This window comes from Filicampus tigris, chromosome 7, assembly GCF_054856515.1.
Source record: "Filicampus tigris isolate MCC_2025a chromosome 7, RoL_Ftig_1.0, whole genome shotgun sequence".
Classification (NCBI taxonomy): Eukaryota; Metazoa; Chordata; class Actinopteri; order Syngnathiformes; family Syngnathidae; genus Filicampus; species Filicampus tigris.
The window spans coordinates 1,179,241-1,204,068 of record NC_141223.1 but is presented as its reverse complement, the minus strand read 5'-3'; the positions used below and the strand labels follow the sequence as shown (position 1 = coordinate 1,204,068).

The 24,828-nt window shown below is 43.2% G+C and overlaps 1 protein-coding gene across 2 annotated transcripts; it reads left to right on the top strand.

Moving 5' to 3' along the window:
• Positions 1 to 393: 393 nt before the first annotated feature.
• Positions 394 to 22,391, top strand: pak1 (p21 protein (Cdc42/Rac)-activated kinase 1). 2 transcript variants are annotated; one of them, XM_086035978.1, is made up of 16 exons: positions 394 to 559; positions 11,815 to 12,028; positions 13,358 to 13,452; positions 13,750 to 13,824; positions 14,366 to 14,438; positions 14,509 to 14,546; positions 15,017 to 15,130; positions 15,723 to 15,957; positions 17,092 to 17,155; positions 17,250 to 17,298; positions 18,204 to 18,316; positions 18,394 to 18,511; positions 18,590 to 18,689; positions 19,367 to 19,563; positions 20,392 to 20,529; positions 21,118 to 22,391. In XM_086035978.1, exons 2-16 carry the CDS (start codon positions 11,836 to 11,838, stop codon positions 21,202 to 21,204), a joined length of 1,689 nt encoding a protein of 562 aa, XP_085892104.1. In that variant the 5' UTR covers positions 394 to 559; positions 11,815 to 11,835; the 3' UTR covers positions 21,205 to 22,391. The 2 variants fall into 2 exon arrangements, with proteins under 2 accessions (XP_085892104.1, XP_085892105.1); XM_086035979.1 differs by lacking the exon at positions 394 to 559 and adding an exon at positions 10,939 to 11,125.
• Positions 22,392 to 24,828: the final 2,437 nt, after the last annotated feature.

The window sequence follows — 24,828 nt, the reverse complement described above, 5'->3', positions numbered from 1 at the left end:
CAAAGCAGAAAAGAAACTATACTGATAGACACACAATAACAACAAAACATATACTCGTGTGAGCTTATACATTATTGATATTATTTTGGTTATGAACACGTCACGTGACCGCGTGACATGAAATATTAAAAAAAAAAAGAAATAGCAGGTGGATGACAGCCAAGAAGGCGTTGCCGGTCTCTCGGTTCATGCGCATGCCGCCGCCGTAATTCCCCATTGTCACTGAACGCACCACCTGCGCTCCCTCCTTATGGAAACCTCGTGGTGTTTAAGGAACATTCATGACAGCCAATCGGCAGCGAGGGAGAGGACGCATCGACCAATGGCGAGGCCACTCCGACGAGAAGGAGGCGGGGCTCACGTCGCCGGGGTGGCTCCCTGGTGGCTAGCTAACAATAGGCGGGGAGAGGCGGCTCGGCTCGGCTTGGGGGAGCAGGACGAAGCAACCCCGGTGCTGGCGTTACTTTAGCGGCCACTTCAGACGGCGTGGCCCCGTCTTGGATCCATACTTCATTCCCGTTCCACTCCCTGTGGATTTTGACCAGCTAGCAGACGAAAGGTGAGTTTCATTCCTCCACTTTTTCATTCAACTTGTGATCAATGTTCGAGCGAGGCGAGGTGTGGCGGACCAGAAGCACAAGAAGGGTTAACCACACAAACTGGACCATTTCTTTTGTGATTTCTTGATCTATTTATTTCTTTATACTCTTATAATTCTATGAAGATGTGCTTGCGCGTGCGGTCATGCTAGCTTTTAATTAGAACAAAAAAAGTGCTGTGGTCACATTGGCTGTTAATTGAAGTGCTGTGGGCACGTTGTGATCAATAAATGAATAAACAAATGACAAAGTGTCCGGAGAACACACGCTGAAGTTTTATGAGACTCCAGCAAGGGCACAGAAGATTGAATGCTAAATGGCATTGTTGTTTTGAGCCAGTGTAAATGCAATTGGGTTCAGATCCGGATTCAACTTGGTTTAACGTGGCGTTTTGACAGATGCGTATGTACTGTAGTTAGACAGCCGGACAGACTGACAAATGGATGGTTGGGTAGACAGGACTAAGATACAACTACTATTGAGAATAATGCAATAGAACAACTACTATATATATCTATATCTATATATAAAAATATAGATATATACAGATATAGATATAGGACAGCTAGACAGAACTAAAGGCTAGAAGAACACCAGGTTGATGTCGATCACACACACACAAGCAGATCGATAAAGCTGCTCTTCCTTGGCGGAGGTAACAAGTTGGCGTTTTAATTTGTGAGTGAGTCAGTGGTTGTCTGCGGTGCTCCCCGACGAGCTGATGGATGTCGGCGAATGTTTCCAGAGGGTCACGTGACTCGCATGTTTCCGCACGCCTCAGCGCAAAGCGCCCGGTCGGCTCATTTGCATAATCGATCAATCAGGGGATGAGTTGATGAAGGAAGCAATGAGAGAATGTGTCCGCGGTGACTTTTCTCTCCCTCCTGGACGGAGACACGTTTGCTAGTCGTCAAAGTCCGTCTTGTGTGCTTTGCAATGGCGACAGTGTGACATCATTGTTTTCTTCTTCTGCGGTTTAGTGTTTTTGTTGTTGTGGGCAATTTGTGCTGAAACTAAAATGTTATGTTGCCCCAAGGCGAACCCCCTCCCTCCAAGCCCTCCCGCCCCAAACTAAAATCCAATTCCCAATTTTAATTGAGCTCCCCTACACTCTCAGAAACAGCAAATGAAAGTGTTTTTTTTTTTTTTTTTTGATTATGGCTTTTTCATTCATACCAAGTGATGCCAAACAAGTCTGTCATTAATCGGAGCCATCGCAAAGTCAAGCTTAAGCCATCGTAGCCTTCTTAGTTAGATAACAAGGAATCGGATATTTAGCATAGCCTAACAGGTTGTAATGAAAAGTCAAAGAAGCACTTGGTGGTTGGCGAGACTCTTTTTAGCCACTAACAGCTAGCGTGGGCCGGCTCCATTTTTGTCTTTTTCTTTGGTAAGTGCAGAAATGTTTTTTTTTTTTATTTCCGATGTCTTCTGGACTGCTGCTCTACTGGCAGATGAAAATAATCAAACTGAATGAAACACCAAATTGCCTGTTATCTGTATTTTCCATTTGCGCACAGAATTGGAAATATGACAAGCAAGTCGTGAGTTGTTTTTTTTTTTCCATTGTGGTTGTGGGAACAAATAATTCATTTTTTTTTTTTTTTAAGTTTCGGTTTTGTTTTCAAAAACAAATTACTGAATTAAACCCGGATTAATTTGGCTCACGTAACTACTTCTTTTCAACGTGGACTTTGCACATCTGAGTAAAAGGCTAAAATGACTACATCATGGTTATATTGCGACATGATGTTGAATTTGTGCATCCATCGAATGGATGATTGAAACCCAGCCGGATGTTTGTCCAAGACGTTTGGTGTGTTTGCGGCTCTTTTCCGGCTCTTTCCGCCTCTTGTGCGTCTGACGCGTGCAGTGGAGCGGCGCTAACTTGGTCATCTATAAATACCGCATCACACGGGAAGTCTGTCCCGCTCTCGTGCCTGAAAAGAATTTAAAATGACGTTCAGGACCTCCAGCAAAAGCAAGAAGCCGCTGAGCGTTGCTGTGAGAATCTCATCTAGAATGTAGCTTATCTTTCCAAGGGACCGACACAAGCGGCCTTCTGCAGTCTTCAAGCGCTTTGAACTGCTCATTAGCGCCGCCCGCAGGAATGGAGTGGAATATGTTTGAGCGGATGTAGACCAATAGCCTCCTTCAAGCGGATATCCTGCAAAATGGCCGACTCGGAGACATGACAGAGAAGATCTTGCGTTTGGCGGCCGTTGCCTCTCATCATCAACCCGGCGGAGCGGGACAGCCTGTAGGCTAATTAGTTAGTCATTAGTCAATCGGCGAGTTGATTCGGTCACGTAGTTGGCCGTAGGTTAGCCAGTCAGTTAGTTAGCTGCTCCCTTAGTCGGTCACTCAGTTAGTTAGTTTCAATTCAGTCAGTTGGCCCGCGGCTTAGCCATTAGGTCATTTAGTTGGTCAGTTGACTAGGTAGTCAGATCGTTACTCAGTCGCTCAGTAAGTGAGTCAGTTGGTTAGTTGTTCAACTAGGCTATCAGCCTGTCAGTTCATTTGGTCGGTTGGGAAGCTGTTCAATCAGTTAGTCAGTATGTTAGACATTGGTTAGTTTGTCAGTTAATTGGCAGATAAGTTAGTAAATTGGTTAGTCAGTTGTTTTGTTTGTCAGCCACTCACTTAATCGGTTAGGTAGTGGCAGTGAGTATGTTGGTGAGCTACTTAGCCACTAGGTCAGTCAGTTTGTCAATTGGTCAGGTCGTCAGCTAGTCAGTTGGCTAGTTAGTCATCCAGGCTATCAGTCAAGGAGTTCACATACCGCTAATCAGTTGGTGAGTCGTTCAGATGACGCTCAGTTGGTCCGTTTGTTCGACAGTGACTTAGTTGGTTTTGTTCATTTGATTTTTTAAATTTTTTTCCCCAAAGGAGGCAGTGGGAGGTCTACGCTGCATCTACTGAGTGACCTTCAGCTGGACTGGTCCTCTTGTTGCAAATGTAACTTGAGTGTTATTTTCTTGACCTACTTCATGTTTTTTTTTTCTTCTTTTTTTCTTCTTCCTCTGACACCTTCTTTAGTTGACCACCAATGTCCACCCAGCCAAAGGCGACGTTGGATTTGTTCACAGCTCGCTAGCAAATGACGCCGACACACCACACCTTTTGCGTGTCCTTCGTGTGCACTCTCACGCGTGCGTGCGCACACACACACGCGCACACACGCACGCACGCTTTCACACTTTTAAAATGGTCCTAGATAAACGTGTAGATGTGCGAGTGTGTGTGTGTGTGTGTGTGTCTTTGGTGATTAGCGTGTGTTACAATTAGCAAAAGCTTCTGAAGAGCCGACTGTCAGCGTGAGTTTAAATGTGTGCGTTTCTGTATTTAACATAAGCGACCACGACACACAGACACACAAAAAGTAGATTCACAGGTGGCGAAATGTAGCATTAGCCTGCTGTAATGAGAGCTTAGCGGCGGCTAAATCGCAACTCTGTGTGTGTGTGTGTGTGTGTGTGTGTTTATTGTGTCTGTGAGGTGTGAACGTGTGCACAGCTGTCAGCCTTCTGTTCACGTTTGTGTTTTTCGTCGGGTTGAAAGCGCGTCCCCGCTGATTTGCACTGCTTACACTAACAACATGACTTCGAACAGAGAGGAGTTAGTTTACAAAACACAGTCAGTTTTGACAACTTTTTCGCTTGGTCGCTCTATTTAGTGAGGTTTCCAAACACTCTAGCGACTAAAAAATGTTGAACATTTTAATATAAGGATTGAAAAAAAACAAAAAACAAAAAAAAAAACGTCTCAAAGCTTGTCTCGTATCTGGAGAAAAAAAATAAAATCCCCTCCCCCCCAAAAAATCGATGGAAATCGGACGTTTGTGAAAAACAAAATCACTCAGCGCTCTAACAGCCGAAAAAAACCTTTTTCCGAAGACCCTTTTTGATGAATCAAGTGAACCGTTCTGCTGAAATCGATTCATCGCGTTTTGAAGCCAAACTGGGGCGCAGTTTTGCTCGGCAGCCTCGGCTACAGTCAACACTGGTGTAGGAGTTCAGAACATTCCAAATCTCATCCTCTCAAAATCTCAGCCAAAGAAGTCACCCAAAACCAAATCTTATGAAGTCCCAGTATTTAAAAAGAAAAAAAAAATAATAATAATGAGCAAGTTTGTATGGATCATTTTCAAACCCACCCCAAAAAAATGTCCAAGCAGGAATCCTAGAGATTTTAAGATGTAGCTTATGTCAAGCTAGCCCCCCCCAACATACAATGTGGCGGGCTTCATTATTGATGAGGTTGCCATGGTAACCACCCTGACAGCTGTGTGTGTGCAATAATGAATGCGCGTGAGTCTTTAAAAAGCCGAACAATGTGTTAAAAGGCAGGAGGAGGGGCCAGTGAGGGTGTGTGAGAGCTTTCAATCGGCATCACTTTTTCTTCTTTTCTTTCCTATCATCGCTTACTTGATCTTTTTGTCCTTTTGTGTGTTTGTCACACTTGCCATTGTCGCTTCTATACTAATGCACGTCATTTGTTCCTTTCACGCTTCCATTCATTCATTATTCATTCATTCACTCAAATGATAAATAGCAGACACTCACTGTATTGAATTAGCAAAATTAATAATGCATGTTTGTTATACTCTCGCGTCAATTTATTTATAGTTTATGTACTTATACAGATGCGTCTCAATTCATTTGAATACGTCACTAGCCAAATAGCACAATTGCCTTGTCATTTTTTTTTTAGCATTTTCCCAAAACCTTTGAATGATTATATCTTAAAGCAAAGTCAAATCTGAAATCATCTTTCACCATTGTAGTGAATGGAAATGCCGTTAATCTGTTACAACCTGCCCCCCAAAAAACAAAACAAATGACTTAATAAATATTATTCATATTTAAAAATATGAATGTGAGTACAGTATTGTTATATTAGCTGTCTACATATGTGATTGTTTGTGTTAAAAATATCCATGGCTAACCCTAACCCTGCTAACCATTAGCATGTCATTGGCGCTTTGCATTGTTTTTAGCAATAAGCTAAGTGGACCAGAAGAACACATTCAATTTCAACTTTAGTGGTAAATGTCCATCTTCCAGTCCAAAAGGTAGCGTCAGTCCACTCGTAACCTTTTGAGTCATCCTCCAAAGAACCAGGAAGTAGCCCGATGGCTAACAAAAGACAAACACTCTCCATTTTGAATGTTTCACTTGAGAAAGTCGAGCTTAGCGCGAGCATTTCTTTGTTGTTGTTTGAGTGAACTGGAGCGCAAACGTGATTTTAGTTGAGAGTGACAGCGAGTCACAATCACGATCCATCAGCACGTCGCCTCGGCTCCTTTATGGCGGCTTGCAAACCTCCACCCTGCGCTAACTGCTGCTAACCAATGCGAACTTTTACGCTTAGCTGCCATTAGCAGCTACTAGCTTCAAATTGTTAGTTTCTGCTATTCTCGGCTACTAACTCTCTACTTTTTAAATCATTTTTCAAAATTAAGTAGCGGATCTTGGCTACTTGTGTTCATTACCGCTACTTCATTTCTGCTAGTCTTCACTTACTATCGTCTACTCTTGGCTGCCTGTGTCTGTTGCTATTTTGTGGCTACTTGAGACTAATATTGACTAAATATAAATGAGATTTATTTATAGTGAGTAAATAAATGAAGTAATGACTGTATTTGTTGGCCCAACTTGTTGTCTTTCATTATTAGCTACTAGTTTCTACTCGTGGCTGCTTCAAGATGATATATTTGTGTCCGCTCACTTTTAGTTGTGATAAAACTTCTTTTTTTTGTTAATCTGTCTACTACTAGTAACTACTAGCCACAGCGTGTTTATCGCTCATTTTTTTTCTGCTATTAATGGCAACAGGCTTAGCTGCTATTAGCAACTACCAGCGTGTACATGTTGCTTCCTTTGGCTACAAGATTCTAGTTTGGGCTGCTACTTGTTGATAGTAGCATTAATTTGTTGGTATTTTGAATTTACTTCCTGCTAATCTTGTATACTCGCAACTACTAGCTTCTCCCTGTTGCTGTTACACATTACTTGCTGCTAATCTAGGATACTGTCTTACATTGTTGGCCTCTCTGAGCCGCGACTGGCGCCTCATAGCTTCTACTCGTCGTTATTAGAAGCTCCTCAATGTTAGCTTGCTTGTAGATGCCACTGGTGACTTTTAGCTCCAATTTGTTGCTCTTGTTATCTCCTATTTCTTGCCACTAGCTTCTACTCAAGGCCTCAATGGCAGCTTTTAACTTCTACTTGTTGCTCTAACTTATTTTCTGCCATTTTCTTGCCAGTCATGTCCACATTTGGCCTCTAAAGCAACTACTAGCTGTTACCTGTTTCCAATAAATGTTATTTTGCAGTTTTTTTTTGTTGCTAGTAGCTTCTACTTTAGCAACTGTAGCATTGCCATAACTTGTTACTTTGTGCTACTTTTGCTCCTAACTTTTTGGTCCCTATAGCAACGACTCATTTTGAAGTGTTTATTTCCAGCACTAGCATCTGCTAGCTTCCTAGCCCCTCAACCAATAGACTGCTTGTGCGCCGTCCTTCCAATATAGTAGTATAAAATCACTTTGAGTATATTAATATTGACTTGAAGTTTACATATGCAGTCTGTGATGTTGACTTAGGAATGATGTTGTCCTGCTTTGGGCGTGTCCGTCAAATATTAAACCTGATATGAAACAGACGCAGTGGAATTATGTGACATTATTATATTATCATTATGATGAAGTCATGCTCTTTTTTTTTTTCTCTCTTAATTTTTAACTGAACCACGTACAATCATGCATGCACACAGACAAGCGCGCGCGCGCACACACGCCCAGCCACATGCAAACACACACACACTCCAACACAACCATCTGTCATACACCCCCGTCTATATTGCATTTAGGGACCAGCTGAGCCTACAGTGTGTGATATGTTAAGTGACGTTAAGTGTGTCTGTTTGCCTGTTTGTCTTTGTTTTTTTTCTATGTCCTTTTCAGTTACTGTAATAGTTTAATTTCCAAGTCTTTTCAAGTTCTAACTCCCTCCTTGCTACTTCCTCATTGTCTTATTGCATAGCCTTGATGACCGGACACACACACCCCATACACGCACACACGCACACACGCACACACACACACAGTTAGAGGTTGTGGTTGCTGTGGCGACGGTGTTGTTGTTGGGCGGGGCGTCATGCATCCTCGCAGGCGATGAGCTTTTCTTGGCTGTGACTCCACGATGCCTCCTTCCAGGAAGTTGTCACACACACACACACACGCACACACACGCACACACACACCCACACCAAAATGTGTGTGTGCGTGTGTGTGTGTATGACCACATCACATCTTACGGTCCACAGTGATGAAGACTTTGGTTTCTTGGACCATTTCACTTGCTGACTTCCCATTTCTTTTTCTTCTTGTGCCCTCTTTGGAAAATTCAGCTCCTGAGGCCAGTTGGACTAAGCAACACAAAGTTTGGTAGGCCTGTCTAATATCATGAGTAGATTCACAGGAAAAAAAAAAAGTTTTTTTTAAGAGGCCATGCCTGTAAAAAGGCAGGTTTTCATACATTTTGGTTTAAAAGTCATCATTATTGTATTCTATTTTTGTATTTGTATTTTGGAGGTCCTTGGAATCGTTTGAATATTCAGTCCATGAAGCCGTTTTGATTTAGTAACCAGAATTTTGGTAGGATTGTCTGTCATGAGTAGATGAACAAAAAAAAAAAAGTCTGAAAAGTCTGAAGAAGGCATGCTTGAAAACAGATGTCAAGTCTGCCATTTTGGTTGAAAACTGTAATTTTCTGCTCATTTTGGCCATTTGCAGGGATCACTTTGAAGTCTTTGAAAGCTCAGCTCCTGACGCCGGTTTGACGGAGCAACACAAAGTTTGGTGGTCATGTCGATCGCGGGCTAGATTCACAAAAAGAGTCTCAAGAGGCCTGTAAGGACACAGGAAGTCAGGAATTTTGGTTTAAAAGTCCTTTGTGTTCCCCCCCCCAATCATTTCTGGTGGTCATTTGGATATTTTTGAAAATTCATCCGCTCAAGACAGTTTGACTTGAAATGTGGTATCATGAGTCCTCAACGAGGTCATCCATTTTGGTTTGAGGCTCATTTCCAGGGACAGAGCATGGCGGCAAAGTGTGACAACGAGTAAGCTAAGCAAACGTTTTTTTTTGTGTGTGTGATGAATGTCCAACTATATCGGAAGAGACTCATCTGCGCCCCCTATTGGCTCAATCGCAGCCTCGGCGCCACTCTTGATGCTTCGCTTTATTTCAAACTGGCTCTACTTGCGTCGGAGAATCTCCGCTTTAGCAACAGAAGAACAAGTGCAGCTTTGTTAAGATGAACAAGTGGGTGTGCTCCTTACCAACATTACACAATCACACACACAGAAGCTAGCGGGGAGGTGCTGACAGGGTGTCCCATTTCAGACGCTGCCGTCAGGTGCGCGCACGCACGCACGCACGCACGCACGCACGCACGCACGCACGCACGCACGCACGCACGCACGCACGCACGCACGCACGCACGCACGCACGCACGCACGCACGCATTCGGTATCATGTGGCGTTTCCTCCAAAAAGACAATATGACAGTTGTGTGTCCCAGACAGCAATCAAGTGACACATTAAATAAAACAAACGCAAGTGCAGCGTACTTTTACCTTTGAACTTTGCACACGCGGACATAATTATCCTGAAAGTTAATTTCAAAGTCCAGTCGTAATAACATGATGGACATATCTCACTGTTTGGCTAATGGCCGCTGGCCAACTCGCCAAGTGGCAAATTTTGCGGGTGAAAAAGGCACCGATTTGGCACCTGTCCGCTGCTCTTCTTCTAATGTGTGTCCCACTACTGCAGATGATGTTCCAACTACAGATAGACCGATATGGTTTTTTCTTTTCAGGCCCGATAACCGATATTTGGAGCTGATATTCATTTTCAGCAAAAAGGAAAATATTGGTGTCAAAAAAAAGAAAAAGACAACTCTTAACTTTGTTTAAATGTATTCAAGCGTATGTTTACTGAACATTTTTTTCAGATTTGCAAAATGTTGATTATTATTATACATTTTTGCCAATATACATCTTTGTTGCCAAATTCTCACAAAAAGAGCGCTCATCAGCATGTCTTACAAAGTGAAATGAAAACCAACAATAGCTCCCTATATTTTCGAAAACAAAAAGGTGCAGAATGTTGCCAGGGTCAGTAGAATCTCTTAGAAAGTTAACTGAAAATTTACATAAATAGTTCCTAGAAGTTAACACAGTTTTAAATGGATTTATTATCGGCCATCAGATTTTTAAAAAAGGCACAGATAATCGGCCTGGCCGATAATCGGTCTATCCCTAGTTCCAACACCACGTGAAAAGAACCGTGCGGTCAGTCGCTGTCACCCACGTCACACTTCTTGTTTGTATACAATTTCTCCATCAAAAACTCTTCCTCTTTTGTAGATCCTGAGGTGTCAAAAAAGCGAAATATATTAGCGTCACTGTTCAGCTTGACATATTCCTTTCACATAAAAAGAAAAAAAAAAAGTGTTTTTTGCACTTTTTGGTCCCAAACTGGTGTTTTTGGTGAACTCAACTCACATTGTACTGCTGATTACTATACGCAAAAAGCTAGATACTGCTGAAGAGAGGAAAATATGGGAATATCGGAGGTCAATATGTCAAATATATTTCATATTGATTGAATGTGGGAAAAGAGTTGTCCCGAATGAGTTGAATAGTTTGAATTTGGAATGGGGAAGATTGAGAATGTTCACACTCATTCACTTCAATGGTTTTTGTTTTTTTTCTTTGTGTGCGATTTTTGGACTGTGTAAAGTGATTTCCTCACGTCCTGACGCTCGTGAATCGTTTTAAGTTTGAATCAGTTGGCGTGGGGAAAGCAGGGTGGCAAACGTGTCAAGATGATGCAGAGAAAGGTGAATGGACTGCTACTGGCAGATGAGTTTGGCCCCTCCCTCAAGCCCATCAATACAAAAGGTTCACCGTACGTGTGCGTGTGATGAGATGGTGACAATAGCAACAGGACGTAACGGTTTCGTGTTCCCTTCATTGTGTTGCCTCCGAAAAGAGCTGAGCCCAGATCCGCCATCTTGTGCGTGTGCGTGTTCAAGAGCAACAAACTACAAAGAGTTGCTCACCTCCTCGCAAACGTTTGAATGTCTGATGGCTGTCAACAAAGTGCACTTTGTGCGCGCGTGTGACTTTCGGTGACTCCTCCGGTGTCTCTCTAAAGTGAGTTTCAGGAAGAGTCCATGTGAGTAAAGTTGACGTTGAAGTGCTATTTAATGTGTCACTTGATTGTTGTCTGGGCCACACAACTGTCATGTTGTCTTTTTTTTGGGGGGGGGGGGGGGAACACCACATGATACTCGAGCTGTATGGATGTATATATGTGTGTGCGTGTGTGCGCCTGCTTGTCATGTGACTCACCTAGTGACATCACGCACGGCTACTGGAATAAGATGTGCGAGGTGCTCGTGCTATTCACTTGGAGTTTCTTTCTGGTGGTGTTTGTGTCTCCTCTCAGGTGAGATCTTTATTTTCTCTTTTATTTACTGGTAATCATTTCTTTAATTTAAACCAAAAAACAAAACAAAACAAAACTTTTTTTTAAATTTTTTTTTTTTATCATTTGACCCTCAGGCCTTGTATGATTATTACGACACACTCAGCTTGATTTTAGCCACGTTTTGGTCCCAAACAAGTCCAACTGTAATTGTTCACCTTGGTCAGCTCAGCAGTGTCAGTGTTTGTCTATTTTTTCAAACGTAAATTGCGTCATTTATTTGCTCCATTGTTGCGCATTAAATCCCTTTTTGGAGAACTAAAAATATGACATGATATTGCTCTCCTGTCCAAAAATGTAGACATTTAATCTTGAATTAAAAAAAAAAAAAAATTCAAGTGTTGGAGTTTAGAATGAAAGCCATTTTACCCAATCCAGTGAGTCAATCCAGTGAAAAAAAAAAAATCCAAAGTTTTAATCACCCAAAAGTTGCTACGATGGAGAAAAATGGTTGGCATAGGGATAATGAATACAAATCATGCTCATGTCAAGTGTTGTCATTTTAGTGTAAATGAAATGGTGACAATTTGAATCCAGATCTGATCCCGATTGCGCAGCAATGTGGCCGCGCAAAAAATGCGATTGAGAAATGAGCTCATTGCGCAGCCCGTTCATTTGCGTTTGCTCGCCGCGTTGTTGTTGTTCGGCAGGCGTTTGCGCAGTCGTAGAAAATGTGCGACAACGGGGAGGTGGAGGACAAGCCGCCGGCCCCGCCCATGAGGAACACCAGCACCATGATTGGCTCGTGCGGCAAAGACCCCGCCCCCGTCAATCACGGCTCCAAACCGCTGCCCCCCAACCCCGAGGACAAGAAGAAGAAAGACCGATCCATTCGCTTCATCCTGACCGGCGGCGGTGACAAAAGTGAGTCAAAAGAGAAATACATCAACCTTGCCACTTTCACACAGAGATGCCACAAAATTGGCCATTTATTTGCCTGTGCCTTTCACACGGACAGCCCCAAAACAGGATTAAGTGACGTGTAGTGTGAAAGAGCTTTAAGATTTCGACTTAGGTCTTAAAGTTTGTTTCGTTTGTTAAAAAATATAGAGGACCTTGGGAAAAAAAAAAAAATCACATATTAAATCGCAATCGCAACATTGAAAGGGGGGGGGATCTCAATCATATTATTTTTCAGAATCATTCAGCCTTCTAACATTCGTTGCTATCTACCTATGCAGCATAATTACCGATGTAGGCAAGTGAGGCAGTGCTGCCCCCTGCTGTCTCTTCCCCTGAATGTAAAGAGTTAAAAAAAGAAGAAAAAATAATTTAGGATTTCATTAAAGTGGAAATCAACCCAAACATATTCTTTACAACAATATGTTCTATGCAGTCGAAAGACGGCATTCTGATTAATGTTGCGTTTGTGGAATATGAGTTAAGTAGTAAAATCCATCCCTTTTTAGCCATCTCTGGGGGCGGCCATTTTGTCACTTCTGTCGACTGAAAATGACATCAGACTTGCTCAGGTAACCACCAATCACGGCTGACATGTTTTCTGAAGCTGAGCCGTGATTGGCCGTTCCCTGAGCAGTTGTGATGTCATTTTCAGTCGACAGAAGTGACAAAATGGCCGCCCCCAGAGATGGCTAAAAACGGTTGGATTTTACTACACAACTCAAATTCCACAAATGCAAATGCAGTATTAATCAGAATGCCGAGTTTCCACTAGTGGGCTTGCATAGAACACATTCTTGACTTTGGCTTGACTTCCCCTTTAAATGATGTTCCATTTTGGTTGTGAGGTTTGTGCTTTCGATTGATTTGCTCGTTCGATCCGATAACTATCAGTGGTCTTGTCATTAAAATAGCTGAATGTGCCTATTTCCTGGCAGGCAGTGAAGAGAGACGATCATCACAAGACCAAATGTTTTGTTGTTTTTTTTATTTGGAAAAAGCGAGATCCTCCTCCAAAAAAAACCCCCAAAAACCCAACAACAATGAACTTGACTGAACTAGCTATCAAGTAAAGAGCCACCGCCATCCACCTTTTCCCGTGCCTTTTCCCACTGTGACTTTCTTCAGGCTTCCTTCCGATTGTCTGAAATGGTCTCACGATTATGGATTCTAGCGCCACCGCCTGTTTCTCTGGCCGTCGCATGCGTGGGAAAATGTTTTGGGGGGAGTGTTTTCCTTTGTATGCTAACCATGAAGACTTTGAACAAATGCTTGTTGTGATTGCGTTTTCAGCGTACAAAAAGAAAGAGCGGCCTGAGATTTCTTTGCCGTCCGATTTTGAGCACACCATCCATGTGGGATTTGACGCCGTCACGGGGGAGTTTACCGTAAGTGTGTGTATAAATGTGTGTCGGTCTCGCGCCGTTGAACTTTTTTGCTTTGAATGATCCCGTCAGACAAAGGGACCTTGTTTAGTTTCAATCTTGATCCGCCTCACTGAGCTCTTTTAGCTTACTGCGCGCGCGCACGTCTGTGTGTGCGCGTGTATTTTTGTAGTCAAGTCACTTTGGTTGAATTGTTACAGCAGAGAAGTGAAGTGTAAACTTTGATGTGCCGAGCCAGTCTGAGAGCACGTTTGTGCGGTTTCAACTTCTTCTCTTGTGCGCGTGCGTGTGCGTGCGCAGGGCATGCCCGAGCAGTGGGCCCGCCTCCTGCAGACGTCCAACATCACCAAACTGGAGCAAAAGAAGAATCCTCAGGTATATATCACAACTACCTAGCTAGCTAGCTAGCGTGACTACAGGCCTGCTGTCTACCAATAACAGCCCACCAACCTAAGCTACCATTATGACCTAAATCTACTATAATAGAGACCAAACTGCCAGCCAACCGTAACTACCACGTAACTACTTACCGTGCCTGTCTAGCAACAATATCTGCCTACCTACCTACCTACTACCTACTTGTTGACTATAACTACCCACCTGCCAACCATATCTACCCCACATAACAACGATCCACTGAACCACCTACCATAATCACCTATCAACCATAACTGCTACCTACCAACCTACCGACCTACCTTCACAATGTACATCTCCACCATAAATACCTGCCCACGGCCATAACTACCTAATCAACTAGTGAGCCTGCTGGGAACATAGTCCCCCAAAAAAATATGTTTGGGTTGACTTCCGCTTTAACAACCGAGTTAGCTACCATAACTACTCACAGTAACTACCTGCAGTAGCTACCTAGCCACCGTCCCGACCTAACTACCATGACTGCCTTGTTCTCCAGGCCGTGCTGGACGTTCTCAAGTTCTACGACTCCAAGGAGACCAGCAACAGCCAGAAATACATGAGCTTCACAGGTACGCGCACGCACACGCGCACGCACCAACCTTCGCTCCCGGCCTAACGTAACTTTTTGTTTTCACGCAGACAAAAGTGCAGACGTCTTTGCATCGTCCAGCGCGACGGTAAGCAAACGTGATCGTCTGCAGTGCACCCCGATGCGTTTTTTTTTTTTTTTTTTTTTTAATGGATTTGTTGACGAGATGCCGACAAGGTGACAATGAAGACGAGGACAGAAAAATGACGAGCAGGACTCTTTTTGTCGCTTTTCTCTGCAACGTGAATCAGCACATTCGATGCGCTTGCCTATGCGGCTTGGACACACGCCCAGCAAGCCTTCGAGCGCGTCCCGGCCTCCTAATCAACATCCCGGCCTTTTAGCGTCCTAGCCTCCTCCCGCCTTCGCATCCCAGTAGTGTCCTCGTCACCTCGTCTCCTGGCTTGTGTTCTTGTTCTCTGACGCAATTGCTTGGACGGGACATTGAAAAGGACGCCGGAGAAAGTGTCCAGTGTCTTTGGGATGACAAACAGGAAGTGATGTCACAGTCGAACAGTGCCACTCACGTCCGTCCGTCCCGCTCTGCCATTGTCTCAGATCTCCAAGAGCGTCTCGGAGACGCCCGCCATCGCCACCGTGTCGGAGGACGAGGACGAGGACGAAGCCGAGCCGCCGCCCGTCATCGCCCCGCGGCCGGAGCACACCAAATCGGTGAGAGCGGCAGAAAAGTAGCGTTCGCTTCAAAATAAGTCCAAACTCGACAAGCGGAGAAACGCGCGTCCACTTTCACAAAGATGGAAAACCACAAAAACTGACGTCTGTAACACTAACACACACACACAAAGAAACACAAAAACACAAACACCGTTGACATGAACACACAAACACAAAAAACGTACACAAAGATGAACGCACGCACGCACGCACGCAGGAATGTCACACTCTTAGTCGATGACCAATAAGAAATGAGCGTACCTTGTGTCTGGCTTAGGCGCACACACACAGTTGCTCTCAGACATGTTGGCGGTCGACAGGCTGCTGCTATGGTGCCCTCCAGCGTCTCCATGGCGATGGCTTTACTGGAGCACGCACACACACACACATTGGAGCTTTGAGACAAACTTTCACTGATGATTTGCGCTGTGGGAACTTGTTTCCTCTCCGCAGGATGACATCAAGAAACGTACAAAAATAAATGCAGAGTAAGACACGCTCATCATTAAAAAAAAAAAAACATAAAAAGACACAAACACCCCGAGCTTTGCATTGAAAGATCTGAAAAGGTGACCCTGTGTGTTGTCAGATTTACACGCGCTCGGTGCTGGAGCCCCTGCCGCCCCCCCCAACCAAAGACGCGGCCACCTCTCCCATCGCGGCGCCGACCTCGGCCGCCGCGGCCGTCACCCCGCCCGGCTGCTCGGCCGCCGCTCCCGGCAGCCCCCCGGGCGCCGCCCCTGCGCCCGGCCCCGCCCTGCCCCGCCCTCAGGACAAAGGACGCAAGAAGAAGATGTCGGACGAGGAGATCCTGGAGAAGCTCAGTAAGTTTCACGTGTCATCAAAAGCGCACCAAAATGGGCTTTTCAAATGAAGAAATGAATGAAGATGAATTGAAAAAAAGAAAAAAAGAAAAAATGTATGATATTATTTTCCTAAACCGCACACGCCTGTCCAGATGTGCTCAGGCCGCCCTCTGCTGGTAAGATGTGGATACTGTCTGTCTGCCTCTGTGATTGACAGGCCTGATCTCCACCAGCACCCTGTCCCCGCCCCCTTTGTCCATCCCTCTCATCTGATTGGTTGTTCTTTCAGGGTTTGGTCCAAAACCTTCCTTGCCGTGGTTCCTCCACTGAACACATTTGTGAACAATTTCTCTATTCCTATTTGCATTTTCTACTATTGTATTTCTATTGATAGTTTTTGATATCAATTTTTCTTTTGTTTCTATTCTATCGATGTTCCCATTTTAAATCCTACCTGATTCTATTTCTATTTTAATGGCCATTTTACTTCTATTGTGAATTTCTACTTTATTTACCCTCATTTCTTTTTCACCATTTCTACTTCTCTGGGTTATATTTGTGTCATATTCTTCTCTACGTTTTGTATTTCTTTTACATTCTCTTGTCAACTTCTACTACTACGACTTTTATTTTATTTCTATTCCGTCATTTCTTTTTTCTGTTTCTGCAACATTTCTATTTTAATGCTGTCGCTAGTCTACTTCTATTTTATATTTAATACTTTCTCTTTTAATTCCAATATTTTATTTGTGTATGTGTTTTACTTCTATTTCTGTAAGAGTTCTATTTGACTTCTTTTTGTTATATTTTTCATTATAGCTTACTGCTATTTCTGTATGATTTCTAATATATTTTTTTGATCCTTTTCTACTTTCCATTTCTCTTCTACTTCTGTGTCCGTATATTGTTTTTGGATTTGATTTCCATTTCTGTGGGGCCAGTTTCCGCTCTCCCTCTCCCCCTCCCTCTCTGTTTTTGCCTTCACTTGCGTCAGCATGCTGTCGAGTGTTGCGGATGAACACCGAGGATGATAGACACACACGTGTGTGTGTGTGTGTGTGTGTGTGTGTGTTCCATCATCTTCTCCTGTCCCAACAGAGATTTTATGACTTCCTAATTAAAGACGAAAAAAATCCCGTGTGTGTGCCGCAGGGACCATTGTGAGTGTGGGAGACCCCAAGAAGAAATACACTCGCTTTGAGAAGATTGGCCAGGGGTGAGTGGATATGGCTTTTTGTTGATGTTTGGAAAGTCACACTTTAGTAGCAAAAGTGACATTTAATTGTCTAATTGTTGCTTTGTGGTTCCAGCGCGTCCGGCACGGTTTATACGGCTATCGACGTCGCCACCGGACAAGAGGTCAGTTAAAAAATAAATTTAAAAAAAATTAAAAAAAGCCAGAGTTACAAACTGTGTGTTGGTTTATAGACAGGAAATTGGATTCAAATGGGGAACATGTTTTTGTAAAATAGGTTAGTTAGTTAGTTAGTTAGATCTTTGTGTGGTTAATGGGTTAGCAGTTTGGTTTGTTATTTTAGTTGTTAGTTGCTTATTTGATTGGTTTCTCCATCAGTTAGTCAGTTTAACTGTTATTTGGTTCTTTTCTTTTCATTGTTATTTGCTAAGTTAGTTTACCAGCTCGTTAATTTGATTATTTTGTAATGTAGTACTTGGCTGCTTAGTTTATTTGATTAGTCTGTTTAGTATAGTAGTGGGTTTGTTATTGTGCTTCTTAGTTTTAATTGTTATATGGTTGATTGGTTGTTGACTTGCTTAGTCACTTTTTGGTTACATAATTCACTTAATCATTAGTTAGCAAGCAACTTAATTTATTTGGTTAGGTAGTCCTTTCATTGGTCAGTTAGTTTCCTTGATTACTCAGTTGGTAATTTAGTTAATTTGTTAGGTTTATCATTATTTAGACTGATTAGTTAGTTAGCTAGTTAGCTAGCTGTAGGTTGACAGTTGTTTGATTGTTTGGTCAATTTAATTGTTAAGTCGATTTATTATTTCTGTGTTTATTTAGTTACAGTAGTTTTATTGTTATTGATTGGTTGTTTTTATTTGGTCAGTTAGTTAGTAAGTCAGTTGTTTGATTAATTGGTACTTTGTTGGTTGGTTCGCTAGTTTCTCGTTGTTGTTTTTTTTAAGTTGGTTCATCCATCCATCCATTATCTGATAGTAAATTTATTTAGTCCGAATTTTTCTTTTTCTTTAGTTAGTTAGTTAGTTTTGACAATGACGACGTTGTTTGTGTGCATCAGGTGGCCATCAAGCAGATGAACCTGCAACAGCAGCCCAAGAAAGAACTCATCATCAACGAGATCCTGGTCATGAGGGAAAACAAGAACCCCAACATCGTCAACTACCTGGACAGGTCAGCCGCGTTTTCTTCGTCGCCGCCGCCGACCGCAACACGCACCTCATGTCGTCTGCTGCGATCGGTCGCCATAGTTACCTGGTGGGCGACGAGCTGTGGGTGGTGATGGAGTACCTGGCCGGCGGCTCCTTGACGGATGTCGTCACGGAAACCTGCATGGACGAAGCCCAGATCGCCGCCGTGTGCAGAGAGGTCAGAAAAAAAAGGCCGACTATAATTGATAATAATTTGTAGAAGAAGATGGTCGTGACGGCCTGTGTCGCCCTCTAGTGTCTGCAAGCGCTGGAGTTCCTCCACTCCAACCAAGTCATCCACAGAGACATCAAGAGTGACAACATCCTGCTCGGGATGGACGGATCTGTCAAGCTCAGTCAGTGGCCCGCTGAAAATGAATCAATAGATAATTGCAAGCAGTTGTCTAGTTAGTTGGTTGGTTAGTAAGTGAATTGCTTCATGATTAAGTTGGTCAGTGAGTTTGTCGTTTAGTGAGTAATTTCATTAGTTTGGTCATTATTTGTGCAGTTGGCTGGGTAGATGGTTAGAATAAGTTAGTTATTTATTTGACCAGTTTATTAGTTTGGTGCTTATTTTCTTATTTGGTCTTTGGTTAGTTGGTTAAGTTATTCAGTAAGATAGTTGATTCATTTGTTCATGACTTTATTTGGTCTTTTGAGTTTGTCAGTTTGAAATGTATTTGGTTAATTTGATAGTCATCTGCTTAGTTTGTTGTTATTTATTTAGTCTAGGGGTCCCCAAACATTTTTTTTCCATTTATGCAGTACAAAAAACAGAAATGGAAAAAAATTAACAATATAAATTTATACATTTATAATATCTAAGTGGCGCAATAATTAAGTCTGCGTGCAGTCTTGAAGGTTGTTGTTTGTAATCTTGACCAGTAGGCGGTACTGTGGTTCCATTTAAACAATACGCTATTTTACAACTCCTGATGTTGTGTAGTTCCTTTTAAGTACACATTTGAACGAACAGTAACTATAACACATTTGTTGTAAGTGATGTTCCCCCTTTTTCTTTTTGTGTTCGCAGCCGACTTTGGCTTCTGCGCTCAGATCACTCCGGAGCAGAGCAAACGGAGCACCATGGTGGGCACGCCCTACTGGATGGCTCCCGAGGTGGTGACCCGCAAAGCCTACGGCCCCAAAGTGGACATCTGGTCCCTGGGCATCATGGCCATCGAGATGGTGGAGGGCGAGCCGCCGTACCTCAACGAAAACCCGCTCAGGGTAAGCTCCTCTTTGCAATCACATCACCCAAACAAAAAGTGTCATGTGGGCTACACAATCCAAATCGCATGTGAATTGAAAAGATGTCCATTTTCCAGAAAATGTCAACAATTTACATGAATGAAGGTTGTGGTATATTAGTTGGTTGTTTTTATTTGGTCAGTTAAATTCTGATATTATTATTATTATCCCTGCCCTGTGTGGGAAATACCGTGGCGTAGTAGTTACAGTAATTGCCTGTATGTGCCGCAAGGTGCTGCCAAAGTCGGGCCCACTTTTGTGAGGTTCATGCAGATATTTGCCTGATTCAAATTGCAAAAACCCATTAATGGGACAAATTCATTTAAAAATGCAGAATGAAGTCAAATTATTTTTGCTCCCATAACGCTTACAGCAGTAAAGGTGTGAACACTAGACTGAAATCGGAAAAATGCCATTTTTTATGGAGGGGTGTTTGAAAGTCATTTTTCTTAGGTGTTACTGTGCTGTGTGTAAAAAAAAAAAATCCAATTTTAAAAGAGCCAACAAATATTGTTGAAATTAAGATCCTCAACTCACCTCAACATAGACCCTCTTCACCGAGATGCCACGAGACGGTGGCAAAGCATTACTTTTGTTTAAATGAAGCTCCTCAACTCACTTCAACATAGTTTCTTGGCAACAAGATGTCAGAAAAAGCAATGCTCTTAGCCTTGGCCTCAGCACGAAAACAGCGAATGAGTGCATTTTGTGGACCCCAGTTTAAGAATCACCAGCGTAGGAGACAGAATTCTTTTCATGACCACCAGGCGTCAGTGTAGTCAAAAGTGTTGTCATGTTGCGCTGCAGGCACTCTATCTGATCGCCACCAATGGAACGCCGGAGCTCCAGAACCCCGAGAAACTGTCGGCCACCTTCCGGGACTTCCTGAATCAATGTCTGGAGATGGACGTGGAGAAGAGAGGCTCGGCCAAGGAATTGCTGCAGGTACGGAGAAAAAAAACAACCTGAAACCTTCCACGGTGATTTCTACAATGCAAAAACGCTGACAAACCTTTGAGCCGAGGTACGCTTTTCCAAGCTGAAAATTTTACCGAGGTCACTCATGAGAAAAAGGGGTGAAAGGTGATGCGGCGTTAACCTTTGGATCCACGCAATTTGACGACTCATTGTGTGGTGTAAAGTTGGGGAATATTTACAATGCTAATTCTTTCTAAATTGCGTTAATATAAACTAAAATGTGGACCCACAGTTCAGGCCTACCATAAATGGTGAAAATCCCAAAGTAAAAAAACTATTTTACAATTGCCTAAAGATGCCACAAGATGGCAGCAAAGTGCTACCTTTGTCTCACTGAAGCTCTTCAACACATTTCAACAGTGCCTTGGCACTAAGGTGCTACAGGCAATATGAAAAGCCATTAAAATGATCGCTTAAAAATCTGCATTATAACGCAGGCTTCAATGGTGAGTGGCGGTTCGCTGTAATCGCAAACCATCCGACCTCAGCCGCGGTTGCTTTTCTTCCGTTCCGCTTTTATTTTTTGCAAAACGTGTTCCTTCCCTCCCTGCCCAGCACCAATTCCTGAAGATGGCGAAACCTCTCTCCAGCCTGACTCCGCTCATCGTGGCCGCGAAGGAGGCGGCCAAGAACAACCGCTAGCTAGCGCCTGCCTCCTCCTCCTCCTCCTCCTCCTCAACACTGGACTCTCGGAAAAAAGGGGGTGGGGACCAAGCCAATGATGTCATTGCACTGATCAGTGATGTCATCAGCGGAGAAGGACTCAATTCATGTGTGTGCGTATGCGCGTGTGTATTGTCTGCTATCAGAATGTGCATCCGTTATTTTTATTTATTTTTTTATTTATTTATCTTTTTTTAAATCAGTGTGTTTGTGTGTGTGTGCGCGCGCGCGCGCGCGTATGTTTAAGAGAAATGAAAATGCTGGGAAATCAAGTGACTGTAGCATCGGCGCAGCTTAGCTGAGCTGCGTCTGTGGTCCAGTCTGCACTGTGAGTTACACAAAATGATTAATAATCATTTTAATAGTGATAATAATAACTAGAACACGGGTTCTCAAAACTGGGCTTGGGGTCAAAAAATAATTGACCTACATATGGGGACTGGCGTGCCAATAAAAGGAAGAAAAACTCTTCCCCACTCTAGCTTTGTGGCATTGCGTCCATGTGGGCGTTGATGGAAACAGTTCTTCCAAGGTCAGGTGCCCCCCTCCCCCACAATTCCCCCCCCCCCAAACCCAAAAAGCTTGAGAACCCCTGAGCTAGTGCGTGCAATGAAGAAATTACGTGCAAATGCTCCTAAAGTCATACGACCCGCAGGCAGAGGAAAAGTCCAAATTTCAAAGGGGACATATTATGTTTTTTTTTTTTTTTGATAATCCAAATAGTTGTGTCTGGAGAGCCTGCCCCTCCATCAAGTGTTATCTTGACTGTATCTGAAAATATGGCGGCAGAGCAGTCGCTCATTTGCATGAGACAACCACACCCCCTTAAACAGGCTAATTTCAGCAGGGCTAAAGAAAAATAAATTCAGCCGGCACCACGTCAAGCACGTATAAAGATTTCCAAATTGTTTCAAGAAAACGTAATATGTCTTCTTTTATCAATGGACGCTAGCTGGTGATGAATTAGCCATCAAAACGGCCTCCATCAGTGCAAGTGCAGTCAGTCATGTGAAGAATGTGCATGTTTTTATTTAGATTTTTTTTTTTTTTTTTTGTATTATTCTCGGTACAAGTGAAAAGCGATGACGACACCTCCCCAAGAACGCTTGTGTACAAATGAAGGAATAAACTGCGATGAGTCAACGTTTGGCTTCCTGCCTCCAAAACATGGCGCCACTAAAGTATGCTCATTACCTACTCAACAATGCTAATGTTTGCTATTTGACTGTCTTTTTTTTTTTAATATCACATTCTGGATGAGAAGCCTCAAATGCCCGCTTCAAACCAAAATGGCAGCCACACATGATGGCTGGAGCCAGGCTGGATTCCAACCCTGAACCTTAAAACTGTGAGGGATGCACGCTCCTGGTTCAGGTCTCTCCCTTGCGGCTAACTGCGATATCGTCTCTTAGCAAGAATCACGGTAAAATAGTCAGAAATACTTAAAATGCTGAAACAGTTTGGTGCACCGTGTATGTGCGCACGCATATTGTTCTTCGATGCCTCTTTGTATTGCAGTGGAATACCCCCTCCGCCCCCACCCCCACCTACTTTTTTTCATTGCATTACATAAGAGCCACCACTGCAGAGGAAGAGCAATGCAGAGAGATGGAGAACACACACATACGCTAAAGACACACGCCGACACACACACACACACACACGGCACAACGACACACAGGCACGCATGCAAGACCCTCAGAGTAACGCGCGCACACGGGACACATCAACACAGTCACACATCCACGTGGAGACATGCAAAAATACGAACACGGAATACATACCGGCCTTACATATTCACGCCACACACCAAAAAAATGTAAACGGCATTCAGAATTTAAAAACATGTTACTGTAAAAGTTAGGAGAGAAAAAAACTTTTTTTTGCGACGCTATAGGAGGGGCAAATAATGCATCCCGCGTGTATGGATTACCACAACACCGAAAACAAAGGATGCCAGCACCTTTTGCTGCATAGTGCATAAGATCGCATACAACATTGTACATTTACGACAAGTGCATGTTTAAAAAAGAAGTTAAATGGAGAAAAAAAGCCTTTCCCCCCCCCCTAAATCTTCTGTATCCATAGCCCACGTTTTGAAATTGACAAAAAAGTACACCTCATGAAAATCGGTTGAGAATTTAGCAAGTTACGATTTAAATTCAACGTCCTTGCATTGCATTTGATGCGCAGGTGTCAAACTCCGGTCCTCGAGGGCTACACTATCATACCTGCATGTTTTTAATGTTTCCCTACTCTAACACACCTAATTCAAATGACCAGCTCATCAGCAAGCTCCGATAACAGTCCTGAGCATTTGAATTAGGTGTGTTGAAGGACAGAAAAATCCAAAACATGCAGGATAGTGGCCCTGAGGACCGGAGTTTGACACCTGTGATTTGGTGGGAACGTCGCCCCTCCCAATATGGCCGCCAAGCTGGCACGTCGGTCAGCCGGGCGCTGCTACATCCCTTTCTTGCCGACGAATGAACGGGGACTGTTTGTATCGGATTCACTGGATGACTTTTTCATTTTTAATACAATTTACAAAGAAAAGTGTGAGATTGAAAAATGATCCGGACTGCTGGTTCCTGATGAGGAGCTAGCGGGCTAGCTACCACCTGCACCCTGTGAGTAAATATTTTGCTATCCCGTCATGAAGCACTCGAAGATATTTTTAAACACCGCTAAACTTGTCACTGGGAACATAAAAATAAAAACGTACTTTCCCGGTTGACGTCACGTCACTTTGTTATAAAAATAACGAATATCTGCGCACAGACACGTCTGACGGTAGGCTTAGGAGTATTAAGGCACTTGCAAACGTTGCCCCCATTGAATTAATTTGTCCTCTTTTTTTTCCATTTCACTTCTTAATTTATACAAACGCTTGACGTTTGGAAAGGTTTGAAAAACTTTGCTAGGATAACAAATCTAATTGTCTTCTAGTGATAAAGTTCTATATTTATCTTCTCTTGTTTTCCACATCGCTGTCTGATATGTGGTTACCATGGAAACACTGCTTGCGCTTACCTTACGCACTCAGAACGTAGCTCCCGAATGCGTGCCTGTGACGCAATCACGCACATCTTTGTCATGATCAATTTTTACGTCACCGTTACCTGTTACGCGGTTACGTTGTATTGCAGGCAAATACCAGATACAAAGGGTTCTCGAAGGTTACTAATCTTTGCTGCCTAGGTCCAAAATCAAAGTGATGAAGCTTCAAATAATTATGTCCGGAAATTTTTTTCAAACTGATATTTAATATTTACAAACCCGCAGCATTTTTTTTTTATCTTAGCATCTTTCTTCCCAATTTCCTTAAGTTATATATGTAGACTGTGCACTATCCTATATTGTTCGTGTATATTGTTGTGTTCAGTAGTTTAAAAGAAAGAAGAAAAAAAAAAGGTTTTCGTCCCCGTCATCTCACGGCGGCAGCAGTCGCGCGCCCGCGCCCGCGACGCGCACAGGCACGCGACCACCACCACGGCGGCGGCGCGCACGAAGCTCGTCGAACTGCAGCGACCGAGCGCCGGTGCTTTTCGGTAAGGGCGAAATGTGAAGGTTGCTCTTGCTAAAATGCTGACTTGTGCTTGC

Coding starts and splice junctions, on each gene's coding strand:
- pak1 (XM_086035978.1), top strand. CDS start 11,836: ATGTGCGACAACGGGGAGGTGGAGGACAAGCCGCCGGCCCCGCCCATG. Junction 15,958..17,091: donor GGAGATCCTGGAGAAGCTCA/GTAAGTTTCACG, acceptor TGTGTGCCGCAG/GGACCATTGTGAGTGTGGGA. Junction 18,512..18,589: donor TCGCCGCCGTGTGCAGAGAG/GTCAGAAAAAAA, acceptor GTCGCCCTCTAG/TGTCTGCAAGCGCTGGAGTT.